Here is a 17,157-nt window from a genome sequence, read left to right on the forward strand (position 1 = left end):
TATCACAAAAGTTCTTAAAAATTAATTTTTTAATTATTGATCCGATGGATTGATTGGATTTAGATAACCATGACCCCTTCCACCGCTATCAAAAAGAAGAAATTTGAGCCTGAAGCCCTAAAGGGTTTTCTTGGGCTTCGAGAAGTACATGCATTCCTTGTCTAAATCGGGCCTAACGAGTTCATAAGAAATAAATCGGTGGATGATTTGAGATTTGACATAAGAAGAGATTCGTAGAAGTGGGGAAAGTTCTAACAGAATTCCCACTGCTTCCAAAACCAAAATTTTTAATTTTTTTCTGGGAATGTGCAGTTCAAGATAAGATAGCTTTACACGTTTCCCAATTCAGCAATCCATTTCTGCAACCAAAAACACAAAACACTCCATCAATTTATAAACTCGAAGCAATTTGAAGAAATCCCATCACTCATTTCACCTCCAATCCTTTTAAAAACAGGGCATTCAATATGCAGGAGACCAATAATTCTCGAGTCAACCAACGAATTGCAACAATCTCGGCTCATCTCAACCCACCCAGTTTTTCCCACATGGAGGGTAGTTCGGGTTTGGGTCGAGCTGACTGCCGAGCCGAAGGTGGGTCAACTGGTTTCAAGGTGGCGATTTTGGGAGCGGCAGGTGGGATAGGGCAACCGTTATCATTGTTGATGAAGATGAACCCTTTGGTTTCTGTTCTTCATCTTTATGATGTGGTTAACACTCCTGGTGTTACTGCTGATATTAGCCACATGGATACTGGAGCTGTGGTATGCTAGTGTTTTTCAAGTTCCCTTTTACGTAAGAATTTCTTTATTGATTGAAAATTGAAATCCATATATAAGTTCTAATTAGTGGTGGAAATGGAATTGGTAGACTTAAGAGTATTTCTGGGTTGTTCTTGCTTGTTGAGTTGAATTTCATGTTGTTGAATGGGAATCAAGATAGAATTATGATCAAGCTGTAGTTAAGATAACAAAGCATCAAAATTCAACCTTGAAACCAATAGGCAATGAAGCTGACAACTTTACCCCACAAGTTTTATGCTTGATTAATATAATCCATATATAAGAATTATGGTTTTTCTTAGTAATGTTGTTGAATTTTTTAGGTTCGTGGATTTCTGGGGCAACAGCAATTGGAGGAGGCTCTAACAGGAATGGACCTTGTAATTATTCCAGCTGGAGTTCCTAGGAAACCTGGAATGACAAGGGATGATCTTTTCAACATCAATGCTGGAATTGTTAAGACACTGTGTGAGGGAATAGCTAAGTGCTGTCCCAATGCTATTATCAATTTGATTAGTAATCCTGTTAATTCCACCGTTCCGATCGCCGCAGAAGTTTTCAAGAAAGCTGGCACCTTTGATCCAAACCGACTTCTGGGAGTCACAATGCTTGATGTTGTGAGAGCCAATACGTTTGTGGTAACTACAAAACTTGCCATTGGTTTATCATTCTTTGTTGTTAATTAGCCAACTCTGGATTTTCCCACACAACGTTGAATAGGTTTCCTTTGTATGGTAATCATAATGCTTGCCTTTAATGTATTTTCTTCTTCACTGGTAATGAACCAAATCTGGATTCTGATAGACATTGATGGATCTGTTTTTTTCCAAAATAGTATATGTATCGTATATGCCTATAATGGAAACTGTATAATCTATGGTGGGATAAACTGTTACTAATGTTCATTTCTGATGTTCTCTTGTAATTTTTGCCCTCATTAGTTTGGTTTCTTTATAGGCGGAAGTCATGGGTCTTGATCCGCGGGAGGTTGATGTTCCAGTTATTGGGGGACATGCAGGGATTACTATTTTACCTCTTCTATCTCAGGTTGAAAAGTACTTGTTTTCAATTCAAACAATTTTGTATTAAAAAGAACATTCTATGTAAGAGCTCACCGTTCCCTTTATACAGGTTAAGCCTCCATGCTCTTTCACCCAAAAAGAAATCGATTATCTGACAAACCGCATTCAGAATGGTGGTACAGAAGTCGTTGAGGTAAAGCATTTATGTTTTGATTTCTAGACTGAAAACTCCGATAGCTGGAAACCTTATGGTGAACTAAAAGTAATCAAATCTATGGGACTTATGTTAGTTCAGACAAAATGTTGAGCAAATCACAATTTTGCACCTGTAGAGCACATCTGGCTAATATACCTCAAAAGTACACTATGATCCATGGGACTCATGTTAGTTAAGTTTAATAAATAATCAAGCTGACTATGCTGCACGGTTCCCTTAGTTTTACCAACATATTCACTTGTTGTTCATGTTAGAATGCACCATCATTCCTTGGTTCTTGAAAACTTATTTGATATGTTCTTGCATATTGTTACCGTCATGGTGTTTACATGCTGGACGGCTGGTGAGTAATCATAATTTGTAACTTCTTGCAGGCAAAGGCTGGTGCTGGGTCTGCAACATTATCGATGGTTAGTTACTTCTCTCTCTCTCTCTCCACCACTAAGTACTGATTTTGTTTGTTCCTATGTAAGACATGGTTTTAGGCTATAGGCTGGTTCTGAATGCATATTGAAACACATAAACAAAAGTGCAGGCATATGCTGCGGTTCAATTTGCCGATGCATGTCTTCGGGGCTTAAGAGGAGATGCTGACATTGTTCGATGTGCATTTGTGGCTTCTCATGTATGTTATCTGTGTCTTTACAGTAAAAGCTCTCCCTGTTGCGCCGTCCCCCTTCCTTATTCTTTCTTTTAAGCTTATAGTAACGACTAATACACTTCCTTCTAGGTGACTGAATTGCCCTTCTTCGCATCCAAGGTAAGACTCGGTCGTTGCGGAGTTGAGGAAATATACCCTCTTGGCCCACTAAATGAGTATGAGAGGTATGCGTTTCGAACTAACATGCAATATATATAATTTGTCCCTATCTAAATTTAACATAAATGATAATCAACAGGGTTGGCTTGGAGAAGGCGAAGAAAGAACTAGAAACTAGCATTGAGAAGGGGGTTGCCTTTGTCAAGAAATGAATAGGTACTCCAATACCCCCAAATCTACCTTTTCTCTGATAACCAAAGTTTGTAAGAATAAGGGGTAACTCTCCTCTTTTGTTCTACATAAACCCTTAGTCATGGGGTTCCTAGATGTGACCCAACATGGCAAATATGGACCATGGTAAAAGATTCATGTAATAAATAGAAGAAATGGTTTGTAAACTTTTCATTTATTTCATTTCTTATTCTAATATAATCAAACAGAATAAGTTAAATCGAGCAAAGCGTCCCTTACACTCGGAGCACGGAATGTTAGTTGGTTGAGTCTCTCCTGAAATACTCAAACCTATTCCGTGTTACTCAATTGATAGTTATGCTCTCATCAAATCAAGGGGTGCTTAAATCCTTTGGTTCTAAATGTAAACAGCCTGTCTGCTTGGATTATTCTTCAGCAGTAAACTCCAGCCGTTACTGCCCTTTCACCTTGGTGAAAAATCTTGGTCCTTTACTGCTCTACATAGCCAAGCCAAGAAGTAACTGGGGTGAGTCAACATCCTATATGCTTTGGGCCTGAAATTTCTAAAACATAAATGAACCAATCAAATGGGGGTATTCTGTCCAATTTTTGGCACATTTTTTGGCCCATATGTAAACTAAGAGTTTACTTGCATGTTTCATTTTTTACTTTCTTTTAATCCTTTTTTTAATTAAAAAGCTGAGAAAGATTCTAAATTTACAAGCTTAACCAAACATAAATGATTACCTCTTTTGCAAAGCAAATGTAAAAAGCCCCTTTTCTTCAGTTCTTTATCTAAGAAAAGAAGACAAAAGAAAAAAGAGAATAAGGGCTACGTGAGTGCCAGAAATTGCTCTGCCTTTCCTAGTAGGGTGCCATATAAAAGCTCACATGATAGCTATTTGCATTTAGTGCTACTTTATTTATTTTTGAAGCTTTGATTCTAATGGTTTCTACGAATATATTATTAATATAAATTTCTTTCCTCAATTTTCATAGTGAATTCTTAAGATTGTCATGTCTCTATTTAGTATGATTGTAATTGTTTGATACCATTTTAACAAGATAATGCTTCTAATTATATTGTAAGAACCAAAGATTAAGTTGAAGTAATTAATAGGAATCTATAAAGATGGCCCCATGAAACATTACATTGTTCTTTTTATTTTTTAATTTGTTTCATCAAGTTTATTCCTTTTTCAAATTCACTGCCAAAAGGTATTCTTTTTTCTACCCCACAAGTTTTTCCATGAAAATATCTGTTACATTATCTGTTAATGTATATTTTTTTTTATGAAATTTACCTTTTTCGATCTTTTTACTGAAAAGTACGAGGGGAGCAGGTTTGAAATACTATATATAAATTAAACTAGTGGAGTGGACTTAAGGTTTAAAAGTTTCTTTAATGGAATATCATCCATGTAATATATGAACTATATTGAAGATAAAGTATTTCCCCCCTGCCCCCACATCCTTTTTAGACACACTAAGTTATTCTTTATATGATATTGTCCACAAATTATCACATTATTTAATTTTCCATAATCTTATATTAATCTTATTTCTAATTCCTAAACACATGCATATGCTTCTTAATATTGCACTATAGGCCAAACTTTGTTTTCTAGATATGCTAGACAGGTTTGAGCTAAAGTCCACTTAATGCAATTTTCTTTCTTTCCTTTTTCATTCTCCTTTTACAGTCTATTTTGTTCACTAGAGTAGGGTTCCACTTTTCTCTTTGTTGATTTTTCAAAAGTTATGAACGTGAAAGGTCTTGTCATGTCTATCCTTTTGTTTTTCTTTTCTTTTATGTGTGTGTGTGTGTGATTTGCAGTGAAACAGTGTCTTAATTATTGGATGGAAAGTGGGAGTGGTTATTTTTAGGGGAGGCCAGCAATCAATCTATCCATGCATATGTGTGTTTCTTTAATAAGTACAAGTAAATTAGCGCATTTTGAATAATTATCAGTAAAACTAATCACTATAATGCACTGTTGAGAATTTACTACTTGAACATAGATATCAAAGACCTTATGATTTCAATCTTGTAGGTAAGTTAAAGTACTTGTACATTACAAATTCATGGAGAGAATATTGTTATAAAAAGGAGCAATATATAATTTGGTACTTGTGTTTTTCTTTTTTAATCTATTATTTGTATTTGATAAATATTTTGGTACTTAAAGATAATGGTGTAATTTATTAGTGTTCAATTTAGGTTTTAGGGTTGATTTGATGAAAGGTAATTAGTATTATTATTAGGTTTGAATTTTTCATGATTTTGTTAATAGAATAAGTTTAGTATTAATTGTGAATGTGCATGTGATTTATCTCGAATTTTAGGGTTGATGTGATAAATGCTAATTGCTAATATTATTAGCTAATTTTAAATTTTCATCAAATCAGCTATGAAACTCGAATTAAACACAAAATTAATGTTGTTACTTTCAGGTATCAAAATGTATAACTTTTTTCAAATGTGGGTACCACATTGGATCAAAAAATGATGAGTACCACATTAGACAAAAGATATCAAACTTCAGTACCAATTCATGTATTAATATCAATTATGATCTTTATTTAACGATTTCAAACTTTTAAAGATCTCGTTCAAATTTAAACGTGCTAAATTTAAGCTCAAATAAAAATTTTATTTATGTTATTTAAGATATATTAAGATATAGGTGAGAATATGGATAAGCACAATAAATTAGCTTAAGGAATGGTATATTTATTGTACCTAAAAAGTTGGGGAAGTAACCAAGAGAACCACAAATGATGAAAGAACAAAATAATAGCAATAAATGAAGGCATGTGGGCATTGGCCTAGAATGGTACCCCAAATTAATTGATGAAAAAAAGAATTAAATGAAATTTTATATCATAAATTCTTAAATGAGGCTAAAGATGTCAGAAAACCCTAACTTCAATGTCACAAAATTTAAAGCCAGATGCTGAAAAAAAAAACATGGGTTCCCACAAACATCTATGTTTGTTGTATTAATCAAGTCCTTTACCTACATTGTGGACTTTAGCTTTTTCTTCCCCTAATTTCAGCTTTTATTGCAGTTTGTACCAATTTTTTCATTCCAAAACCAATATAGTTCTTTGCCTCTTAATTCTCTATAGCCCCTAACATGGACTACATACATATATATACATAAACCCTAGTTGCTCTCATTTTTAATTTGTTTGTACCTCAATTATTTTTATAAAAACATAACAAGTATTTACTGATGATGTATGTTAATATGGTTGAATTTGGTATTGAGAGGGCTGAAATAAGATTAGGAATTTTGAGGGAGGAAGTTCAAAGTTTTATTTTAAAATATTTTAAATCGAATTATTAATAATTGGGAGGATCAAAACTGCTATTATTTCATTTAATCAAGGGGTTGAGGCTTTTATCTGTCCCTAGCTAAGCTCTTGTTGATAGTATATAAATTTACTCATTACCAAAGTATCAAATACAAACCCTTTTTTTACGTTTATTCACTAAATTTTAAAAAGTTACAACTTTAAAAACATAACCCTAAATTTTTTTTGTTCTCTAAGTAAAAAAAATGATGAGTAAAAAAAGAAAAAGAGAGAAATATATATCCTAATAATTGGATAAGATAGGGGCAAATCAAAATAAACATTGGATCCCCATAATTGAAGAATGGCATATATTAGTGGGAAATTATGGTGTCCCAATTCATTTTTAATCTGATGAGTGCTCACCATTGCTAAAGATAGTATTGGAAGGCAAAAAAGAAAAGGAAGATGGAGACAACACACATGGATTTTTTCACAGCTTTCATCTTACATCATTTAGTCTTAAAATATCACAACAAAATAATTATTTTTTCTAATTCTTTTTTTTTATCATCGTTTGAATTTTAATCTATAATCTATAGTCTTAGAAGGATGCAGTACTGGATCCCAATGTAAGAAAATAAAGACAAGATCGAAGTTGCTAAGAAAAAAACCAGTCCCTTTGCTGGGTTGGGTGCCCCCACCCCTGTCGGATGCATGCACATGAAAATTATTTCGACTTAATTTACGTTACGAGAAAGAAAATGGGTTACAGATATCAATCCTTACGAGCAAAATTAAAGGTGCAATTTTACTTATGTCTTTATTAACTTTCAAGTATTTGAGTTATCGAATATTATTTTTGAAAAGAACATATATGAATTAATTAAATTAAAATTTGAATGATATTTCTTTTTGAAATTTATATTTATTTAATGCAATTGATTGTTGATAGTATGCAATTAAAATCCCTATTCACAAGAATCCTGAAACACATGCATCCCATATTATTCCACCTTATCATATTTACCTCATTTTTCTGCTCTCCATTCCATATATTTTGTCCTTTCTATTTGTTTTTTTTTCTCTTTTTCATTTAATATTTTCTCACTTCCTCATCAATCATTGAGCAATAATAATAAAATCTATTTTCTTTTGAATTTTTCTTCTTTGTTAAGGTTTCTACTATTCGACCGCAATCATTGAACATTCCCTTCACAAGAAAAAAGAAATAAATTTTATAAAAAAAATATTTATGTAGTTAATAATCTCTTTATATATATATATACATATACATTTCAATTCTCTTGAATAAATATGTGCAGGTCTATTCAGATTTGTTTTGGTTTAGGCGTGGATATATATTTCGATTATCAATTTTTTTATTTATACATTGCAGGCTCGTTCTTGATATTTTTGGAGCTCTAAGTAAAATAATAAAATGAAAGGTATGTTAATTGTGAATGTAGATAAAAGAATGAAAAATGGAAGGTGAAGATAATGTTGGTTTAAAGTGACATGTTGAGTAGGTTGTATTAGGTTTTGAACATTGATGTCCACTCATTAAGTTGCCAATTATTTAGTGGTTAACCCTACATTCAATGTGCTAAATTGCCTAATTCAGACCCAAACCGACAGTATAAGATCCTTGAATAGATATCTAAGGACCCCCCAAAAAAATTACAACTTTGTACCTTTAACATATAAGAAGATCTATGGAAGGACCGATTAGTGATATAATTTATTATTTGAGGGCTTTTCTTTTTTGTCCTTCTTGTTGTATTTTCCCTTCACCTGTCAAGAACCCTAAATGAGAAGGGACCATATGCTCACATTTATGCAACATCAGAAGGGGAAACCAGAGAAATTTTGAATCACAAAATTGACAAAACATGCAAAAGCACATGTATGAAAGGAAGTGGGAGATGAATTTCGAGTTTATTTTTTGATATTTCGTGCAATCACTTTAAAAAAAAAAATCTAATGCCTAAAATTCGAGTTTAAGCATATATGATAACTCTGTCTCCTTATTTGCGTAGTAAATGGTCAAATTATGATTTTGGTTCTTTTATTATGCTCAAATTTAGTTTATCATTAATTAATCCAAGTAGTTAAATCATGTTTAGCTGTTTCAATTAAAATGTTGATTTGGATAGATTATATAGCAAAATCCCACCAACTTTGCCACAAATGGTGAAGGCTTTATTAAATGTTAGCTTTCCTCTTTGAATGGGGCATATGAGGTAGTATCATGCCACTACTATGAAATTAAAATTGAAGTCCTTCAACTTCAAGTCATTGGGTGGGTCTCCAATGTTACAAAAATAGGGTCATCCTGCCCTTTGGATTTTGGACAATATTATAGGTATATAGCTTAATATTATTATGTTGGAGTGGACATTCATTAATAATAACAAACAAAACATAAATAATAATATGCATAGTTTTCACATTTTTTTTATATTTCATAAAAATTTTAATGATAGTTTCAATTTTTCATTTTTTTATTAACTAAATATATATTTTATTATTAGTTTTAGTGCAGGTTTGGATAAACGGTATAGTGTGTTTAATTTACTTTTTGTCTCAAACTACAATATTTAATTTCACCATCACTGTTATTTTTATATTAACTACAAGTAAATGCACCGTGTATCCAAACTCACCCTTAACTTTACTATTCCGATCACAACTTCCCTCATAGAAAGGAAAGGAAAAGGAAATTAAAAAAGAAATATGAATGATGAAAGCAAAAAAAAAAAAATAAAGAAAGAAAGAAAGGTACTTCCTAATTAAAAAACAATATAATGTCAAATTATTTTCTTTAAAAAATTGTCAATCAGAATGTCCGACAACATATTGACATGCTTTGGATTTAAAATTTCAAACAATAATGCATGGTCGAAAATAGAATAAATTATTTTACGTGAAAAAAAAATATTTTTAAAATTTTAAAATACATTACATTGTTTTTTAAATATAATTTTTGTGAAACTTTTTAAGTAAATTTATTGATTGTGCATTATACCAATTGATTATTTTAATATAGTTCAGATAAATGTTTAATTCTGTTCAAAATTTTTCTACTTCCGCACTTTTGAAATTTAGTCCATTTGCTTTTTAATCCTCGAGAATTTAGTGTTTTTTCTCTTTTGATTTAATAATTGAGATCAAATTGAATATCGATAATACAATCATTTGAATTAGATTATTTGGTATTTTCAAAATGAAAAAAATTACTCACGTGGTCGATATTACACGCATGGAAAGTTAATAAGCAAATAAAAAGGTTAAATCTAGGGTTATAGGATTTTTGTTTCAAAAGTTGAGGTTATAAAATTCTTTAGTAATGTTTCTAAGAAGCATAGTAAAAGTCGATACTTTTGTTTTTTATTTTAAAAAAATACCACAAAACTTATTAATTGTGTTATTATTTGAACTTCAGCTATTGAATAATAAATGAACTATTTTTTTAAAGTTAAAAATAGAGAGATTCAATTTTATTAAAAAAAAACACGGGTTGCAAAATTCAACCATAAATAAATATTGAATTTATATTAGAGTAAATTAAATGTCACTAAACTATTAGTAAGTTCTATTAATAAGTTGAAGTGTTAAAAAGAATAACTATTAGTAAGTTACGTTTTCGTCACTCAACTTCAAAAGTTACAAAATGATCACTAAATTATTCGAAAGTTTTTATTTAAGTTACCGGACTGTTAAATTCGTCGTTCTATGGTTTTCTCTATTAACATCGTCTACACCAATTGAAATATCTTTTTTTCTTCTTTTTTTTCTCTAGTTTAGTTTTTTTTAATAAAATAACTTTGAATGTCATAAATTTACAAATTAAAATTCAAATATCTTTCTTCTTTGATCTTCGACATTAACCATCATACCAACTTAAATCTAAAATATATTATTCTACTCATTTACGGCTACTAATCCATCATTTCCATTGTTGAATTTGGAAAATGCCATTGCGAAAATTTGGGTTAAGAATGCTTAATTGAAAGAAGATAAAACCCATCAAATTAATTAATCCCATCAATCAAAATCTTTTGAGATTCCAAAAAACGAAAAATGCCATTCCAATCCAATCTTCTCCATGTTTATTACCTAGATTTGACCTTCCATGCGACTAATATATACATACAATACAATCAACAACTATATAATAATTTTATTAAAAAACCTATGTAATTAATTAATTAATCACAAGTTTTCGCAATGTTAGATCCGAATAGTAAGATTTTGAATGTTTAAATTCGAATTTTATTATACGTATGTACGAATTTTTAATTTAAATTTTATTATGAATTAAATTTCATCATGTGTGAAATATATATATGGATAATTTAATTATTATTAAACTGTTAATTGAATCTTAACTCGAGAGATTTCATTATAATTGTAGCAATAAAAGAATAAAAGAATTATGAGTTCAAACTTATTTAAATGTATATTTTCCTCCTATTTAAAAATTAAGGTTACCAAGTATAATAATTTTTTCAAATATCCATTTTAAGAAAATCAATAGCAAACAATAGTTAGAAAGTCCAATTATTGTGAGATAACATCAATTTTCTTCATTAATTGGAGTCATTTAAAACAAAAGGGTTAATTGCCCCAAACATCTTTCAATTATGACACTTATTCTAAATTGGCTCTTAGATTTCAAATCATTCTAATTATATTCTTAAACTGTTGAGGTTAGATCGATTAGGTTCTTTTGTTATGAAAATCATTAATTTAACTGTTAAATGATACCTTAAAACTTAAGAAAAAAAATATTCTGAAAATGGATGCTTTGAAAATCTTAGTTTAGAGGTTTTCAAAACTTTCACAGAAGCTTTACCATTCACTATTTCTTTTCCCCACTTTTACTTTTAAATTTTATGCAACAAGGTTCTAGTTTTCTTTGAATTATTCATTTTAACTTTAGCTATATAAGATTTGAAGTATTATTTAACAATTATATTAATGCTTTTAATAACGAAAGGACTTAATTAATATAATATTGATAGTTTAAGGATGTAATTAAAATATTTTAAAATTTAAAGATCAATTAAAGTGAAAGTCATAGTTTAAAGATGCCTGGTGCAATTAACTCAGAACAAAAAGATGAATGTTATGAAGGCAATGGGTTGAGTTGGTTTAGGGTCAAGTTAATTCGGCTTAGGTTAAATTGGATTTTAATTTGGATTGTCTCAAATTTAAGTCACTCAAGATTTTCAGTCAACTTTTTTCGGGTTTTTTTATTTGTTTTGGTCATTTCGGTTTTAAGTAATTTCTAGTTCTAATTATATGTTGTTTTGAATTGAAAATTTCGAATTATTAATTTCTTATGATAAAATCAAATTAGTTTTGGAAATGAATTAATTAAGTTTAGCTTTCAAATCCGAATCAAAATTAACTAAATTAGCTTCACTCTTTTAATTTTAGGTATGTGGCAATTCGATTAATGATCCGATTAATTAGAGTCTACGAGATATTGGTTAAGGATTTAACATAAGATTTATATTTGATGTCTCGATAATGTATAATTTTATGTATTATCAATGAATTAGATGATGGCGCATTATCAAAAAAATTAAATTAAATTCACTTAATTTTATTTTTAATTTCTTTCTTACCATTAATTTTATTAATATAACATTTTATATTATTTTAAATAATATCAACTTAACAATTTTGACGATACGTGAAAATTAATTATATACTTAATTATCTTGTTCAGTATTTTTTTTTCAAAAAATTTATATAAAATAAAAATATAATGTCATTATCCAATATATTTAAAAATCATTTGTGCAGCAAACAACAAAAACGACAATACAGCAAAATAGGTTACAATACAAACTAAAAATAAAGATAAAACAAAGCATTTGCATGCGATTTAGAAGTTGCATGACATGTGCCATGTGTGATGTGTGAATACCCAACTACAAAAAAATAGACAGTTTTGTGGTACTATTTACAGAACAAAATTATTTTTAACGTAAATTCTTATTTGACTGCATTTAAAAAAAATCAAAATTTGTCGATTGAGTCTTTAGCTCGATTGGCATAGGCATTGTAGCTAATATAGTAGGACGTGGATTCGAGTACACTGAAGCGCATTATCCTCCTATTTACGGGTTGAGGAGGGACGTTCTAGGCATTGTGTTAAAAAATAGCCAGATATTATCAGAACCTCTAAAGAGATTGTTCAAGAAAAAAATCAAAATGTTTTTTTTTAGACAGAAATACTAACTAAAATATTAATATTTTAATGATGTTAGCGTAGCAGCCCACGTGTATTTTATGCTGGTAAGACACTATTTACCTTATATTTATGTCAACAAATAATTTAAAAATCATAAAAAAAAATATTATGAAGTATATGTGGAACACATGTTGCCATGTTTAAATATTTAAAGTTTTTATCAGCATTTCCGTTAAAAATAATAATTTGATTCTTTTTGAAAAGTTCACTGTCAAAATAAAATATGGGTTAAATTGATAAAAAATATAAACGTTGAAGACCAAATTTTACATTATACCTAACATAACCCTTTAAATAAAAGCCATTAATATTTCACTTTAGTTTTCGATAAACCCCAAAAATTCCAATTGGGTCTCATCTCAATATTTTCACACTGCTGCTTCCAAAAATTCCTTAAAACCATTGGCACATTTCCCTGGATATTTGACAGGGGAGCTTGAATTTTTTTATATAGAGCTTTTAACATTTAAAACAGCTGTTTCATAAACTGATAAAACAGAAGGGAAAAAAAAAAGCAGCAGCAGAGCATTTGCAGACCGCAGTACAGCATGATGAAAGAAAAATAGCTTTTTTTATAAAACAAAATACCTGCCCACCAATCCTACTGTACAAAACAAAACAAAAAAGCATCAAACATTTAAACACCTTAAAGTTAGAGCAAAAGAACAGAAAGTAGTAATAAAACTACAACCCAACCTTAAATGCTAAGAAGATCAGGTGGTGTTGATTTAGGTGCTGGGGGCTGTTGTTGCTCGTCTTTTGGGTCCTTTGTGATTGTTGTTGTAGGTGAGTCTAGAGTTGTGTCTGGTGATGGTGATGTTGGGGGCTCATTGATTGTGGTGTCTCCCTGTTTCGAGTTTGGTGGTTTTGGGAGTTCGGTTAGGATTTGAACCACTTCCCTCATCGTCGGTCGCTCTACAGCTTGTTCTTCGACACAAAGCATGGCGACGTAGAATACGTGCATCACTTCCTGGAGAGGAACTGATGGGAATCTGGGATCAAGGACTTTGAGGACACTTTCTTTGCTTGAGTCTGTCATTTTTCGAACCCATTGAACGATATCGACTCCGTCACCGAACTCCCCTACTGGTTTTCTGCCACAGACTAGTTCTAACAGGACTACACCAAAGCTATACACGTCACTCTTCTCGTCTACCTTCAGTGTGTAGGCGTATTCTGCAAAAAAAAGTACAGAGGAATTACATGAAATTCTAAGGGAAATTACTACTGGACAGTTGGAACCACCGAAATCCGGTTGGTCAAACTATAACTAAATTGATGTACTTGGAAAGCTGCATATATTGATTGAAATGATGAAAATATGAACTTCAATAGCACCAAATCATGGTAAAACAAAGTCAAAACCGAAGTCCAGAGGAAATTATTGGTAGGTATTAATGCTTCATGCATGATCCAATCGCAAATGTTTAAGTCAAATGAAACATCAAGTTCTTTGAACCCTTTTGTTAAAAAGAAGGTATATACCTGGAGCTATGTAACCGTATGAACCAGCTACGGCGGACATGCATTCGGAAGTGCCAGAATCTTGCAAGAATTTAGCAAGGCCAAAATCAGCAACATGAGCTTCAAACTCCGAGTCGAGGAGGATATTGTTCGATTTCACATCCCGGTGGACTATCAAAGGGGAACAATCATGATGAAGGTAGCATAGTCCCTTAGCCGCCTCGACCGCGATCTTGTATCTGGTATCCCAGTGCAAATGACCCCCTTTCTTCCCATGAAGAACCTCTCCTAAACTCCCATTAGGCATATATTCATAAACCAAGAGATTGGTTTCATGATTTGAGCAAAAACCCAACAGTCTCACAATATGCCTGTGCCTAATCCTCCCCAGAGTTTGTATCTCAGCATTGAATCCATGATCATGGGAAGACCCTCGGCTCATTGCCGGTAACCTTTTAACGGCGACCTGGTCACCACTAGGCATGGATCCCTTGTACACAATCCCAGCACCTCCTTTGCCTATAATGTTATCCTCCTTCAAACAATCCAAAACATCATCACAAGTGAAATCCAAGCGCTGGAACGCGGTTAACTTCCAAGCCCGAGCATCGCTCGCTTTCTTCAAGGACCGTGCTTTGATTATAGCTGCGACTGCGAACAAGATGGAGAAGACAAGCAGGCCTATTACAAGCAAAAGCTTCAAAGATGCAGAGAGTCCACCTTTAACATGAGTTTCATGAGTTCCTTTAGCAACCCCATCTTTGCAAGGCCCCAAATAAGGACCACACAGCTCCGGGTTCCCCAAAAATGAGGTGTAGTTGAAGTAACTAAACTGACCACTGCCAGGAACCAAACCGGAGAGATTGTTATACGAGAAATCGACGGAAGTTAAGCTTTGCATAGTGGATATTGAAGAAGGGATACTACCCAGGAGATGATTTCTCGACAGATTCAGGTAGTTTAATATCCTCATACTTGTGATCTCAGTCGGAATTTGACCGGAAAGCTCGTTTCGACTAAGATCAACAAAGGTTAACAGCTTGCATTTGCAAATTTCTGGTGGGATCAATCCTGAAAACTTGTTATGACTGAAATCAATCTTTGAAAGTTGCTGCAACTTCCCAATCTCAGCTGGGATTCGACCCCAAAACTTGTTGCCATCGAGAAGAAGCTTTTGAACACCGGAAAAGTTACCGACGCTAGCCGGTAAAGCCCCAGAAAGTTGGTTGTTGGATAAGCTGATTTGGCCGAGATTCACGGAAATGGAAGAATCAGTGACCGGGAACTCCCCTGTTAGATAGTTATCCTGTAACTCAACTTGTGTAAGCTGTGGTAATCCCAAAAGGCCTTTAGGGATGGACCCGTTGAGATAATTTTCACCCATACGAATCCGACTGAGTGACTCACATTTCCCCAGCGATTCTGGGATTGGACCAAGCAAGAAGTTACCCAAAGTAATCAACGTTTGCAACGTGTTGCCGGAGCACATGTCCGGCGGCAAAGTCCCCGTTAACTTGTTCGACGAAAGATCTAGAACTTGAAGCTTTTTGTTACTGCCCAACTTCTGAGGAATGCTTCCGGTGAAGTTATTTTCCCACAGCTGTAAGACCTCCAACTCAGGCAACTCACCAATGAAGTCAGGAATCTGTCCGTGGAGCTTGTTTCTGAAAAGATTGAGAAGAGTCAAGTTTTTGAGCTGAGCGAAACTCGCCGGAATCTCACCGGTAAACATATTGTTCGATAAATCCATGGATTTCAAGCTGTTTAAGGTTCCCAGCTCGGGAGTTAAGGAGCCAGACAGTGCATTCACCTGGAGGAACAAAGTGTCGAGCCTCTGCAACTTACCGATCTCCGGCGGTATTTCACCGGATAACATGCAGTTAGCGGCGTCAAAACGAACAAGTTCCGACAAGTTCCCGACCTCCGGCGGCAAACCACCTTCGAAACTATTGAAGTAGCCAATGTACAACTGCTTCAGCTTCGTTAGGTTGCCGATTTCGGGTGGGATTTTACCGCTGAGTTCGTTACCCGAAACGGCTAAATATTCAAGATGCTCCCAACGGCCGTAACTTGACGGGATCTGACCGCTGAAATAGTTCCCTCCCAAATGCAAGTGACGCAAATTGGGAAGCTCCGTGACGGAAACCGGCAACTCCCCCGTCATGTTATTGTTGTATAAATCGAGTACCTGTAGATTTTTCAGCTGGGAAAGCTGGGTAGGAAAGGAACCATTGAAAACATTGTTGGAAAGGTTTAGGTAACGGAGATTGGATAGGACGGCGAGCTCCGTCGGGATAGGACCGTAAAGATCGTTGGCGGCGACGGAGAGGTTTTGGAGGAAACGGAGGTGGGCAAGCGAGGGGGAAAGAGTTCCGGACAGAGTGAAGTTAGTTAAATCGATGGATGTCACGTGACGACCGGTTAAATCGCACGTGACTCCGGCGAATGAACAAAGGGGAGTGGTTGCATTCCAGTTGGAGAGGTAAGATTGAGGGTCGTCGGTAATGGAGGATTTAACAGCGATAAGTGCGCGAAGCTCCGTAACGGCTCTTGCGGCGGCGCCGGCGGCATAGGAGTGGGAAATGTGAAGAAGGAGGAAGAGGAGGAGGAGGAGTAACCTCATTTTCCCTGTGATGGAAATTGGGAGGGAAGGGAAAGTGTAAACGGAAATGGAAAAGAAAGTGAATAAAAAGAGTGAAGCAAGTAAGCAGAGATGTCATTTTATTATGTGTTTTTTTTTAATATTATCTTTATTTGTAATTATAATTTAATGGTATATCTGTATTTTTTAACAATCATTGGACAAATTCCATTATTCCAAAAAGATTTAATTTATAAAATGTTAACAAATTTAAAAATTTTAAAAATAATTAAATTAAATTACTAGACATAAAAGTAAATGGACTGAATTCTAAATATATGAAGAATACATGGAGTTGAAGCGTATTTTAACCCTTATAATTAGACCCTTTTTTTGTTCTATTTAGAAGAAGGGTGAAGATGGGAAATGTTAAAAGGTAAAGCATGATTGAAGGAGAATTTTGGTTTGAAGGTACTAAATCTAAGCAAAGCTAAAATTTCCAAACTTGTTGAAATTATTCCAATTATTTGACCCAAAATAGAATCAAAAAAATTATTAATAGCACTCTTTT

At 33.0% G+C, this 17,157-nt stretch overlaps 2 protein-coding genes across 3 annotated transcripts; one reads left to right on the forward strand and one right to left on the reverse strand.

Annotated features, from left to right (window-relative positions):
• The first annotated feature begins 214 nt into the window (after nucleotides 1–214).
• LOC107950511 (malate dehydrogenase, glyoxysomal) lies at nucleotides 215–3,179 on the forward strand. The gene is made up of 8 exons (XM_016885366.2): nucleotides 215–764; nucleotides 1,106–1,420; nucleotides 1,740–1,829; nucleotides 1,914–1,997; nucleotides 2,396–2,431; nucleotides 2,557–2,646; nucleotides 2,752–2,846; nucleotides 2,921–3,179. The coding sequence occupies exons 1-8, from the start codon at nucleotides 468–470 to the stop codon at nucleotides 2,991–2,993; spliced, it is 1,080 nt and encodes a 359-aa protein (XP_016740855.1). The 5' UTR covers nucleotides 215–467; the 3' UTR covers nucleotides 2,994–3,179.
• A 9,914-nt stretch (nucleotides 3,180–13,093) lies between these two features.
• On the reverse strand, nucleotides 13,094–16,910 carry LOC107950508 (leucine-rich repeat receptor-like serine/threonine-protein kinase BAM1). Of its 2 annotated transcripts, XM_016885364.2 has the most exons (3): nucleotides 14,027–16,790; nucleotides 13,238–13,717; nucleotides 13,094–13,145 (listed from the first exon to the last, which is right to left on the reverse strand). In XM_016885364.2, exons 1-2 carry the CDS (start codon nucleotides 16,626–16,628, stop codon nucleotides 13,239–13,241), a joined length of 3,081 nt encoding a protein of 1,026 aa, XP_016740853.2. In that variant the 5' UTR covers nucleotides 16,629–16,790; the 3' UTR covers nucleotides 13,094–13,145; nucleotide 13,238. The 2 variants fall into 2 exon arrangements, with proteins under 2 accessions (XP_016740853.2, XP_016740852.2); XM_016885363.2 differs by having other exon boundaries at nucleotides 13,094–13,717; nucleotides 14,027–16,910.
• Between the last annotated feature and the right edge of the window lie 247 nt (nucleotides 16,911–17,157).

This window comes from Gossypium hirsutum, chromosome D03 (genome assembly GCF_007990345.1).
Source record: "Gossypium hirsutum isolate 1008001.06 chromosome D03, Gossypium_hirsutum_v2.1, whole genome shotgun sequence".
NCBI classification, from domain to species: Eukaryota; Viridiplantae; Streptophyta; class Magnoliopsida; order Malvales; family Malvaceae; genus Gossypium; species Gossypium hirsutum.

Excerpts from the sequence above, each read along its gene's own strand:
- LOC107950511 (XM_016885366.2), top strand. The coding sequence starts at position 468 with ATGCAGGAGACCAATAATTCTCGAGTCAACCAACGAATTGCAACAATC. Across the intron at positions 2,432-2,556 it reads GGTCTGCAACATTATCGATG|GCATATGCTGCGGTTCAATT; the intron begins GTTAGTTACTTC and ends ACAAAAGTGCAG. Across the intron at positions 2,847-2,920 it reads CCACTAAATGAGTATGAGAG|GGTTGGCTTGGAGAAGGCGA; the intron begins GTATGCGTTTCG and ends GATAATCAACAG.
- LOC107950508 (XM_016885363.2), bottom strand. The coding sequence starts at position 16,628 with ATGAGGTTACTCCTCCTCCTCCTCTTCCTCCTTCTTCACATTTCCCAC. Across the intron at positions 13,718-14,026 it reads ATACGGTTACATAGCTCCAG|AATACGCCTACACACTGAAG; the intron begins GTATATACCTTC and ends TTTTTTTTGCAG.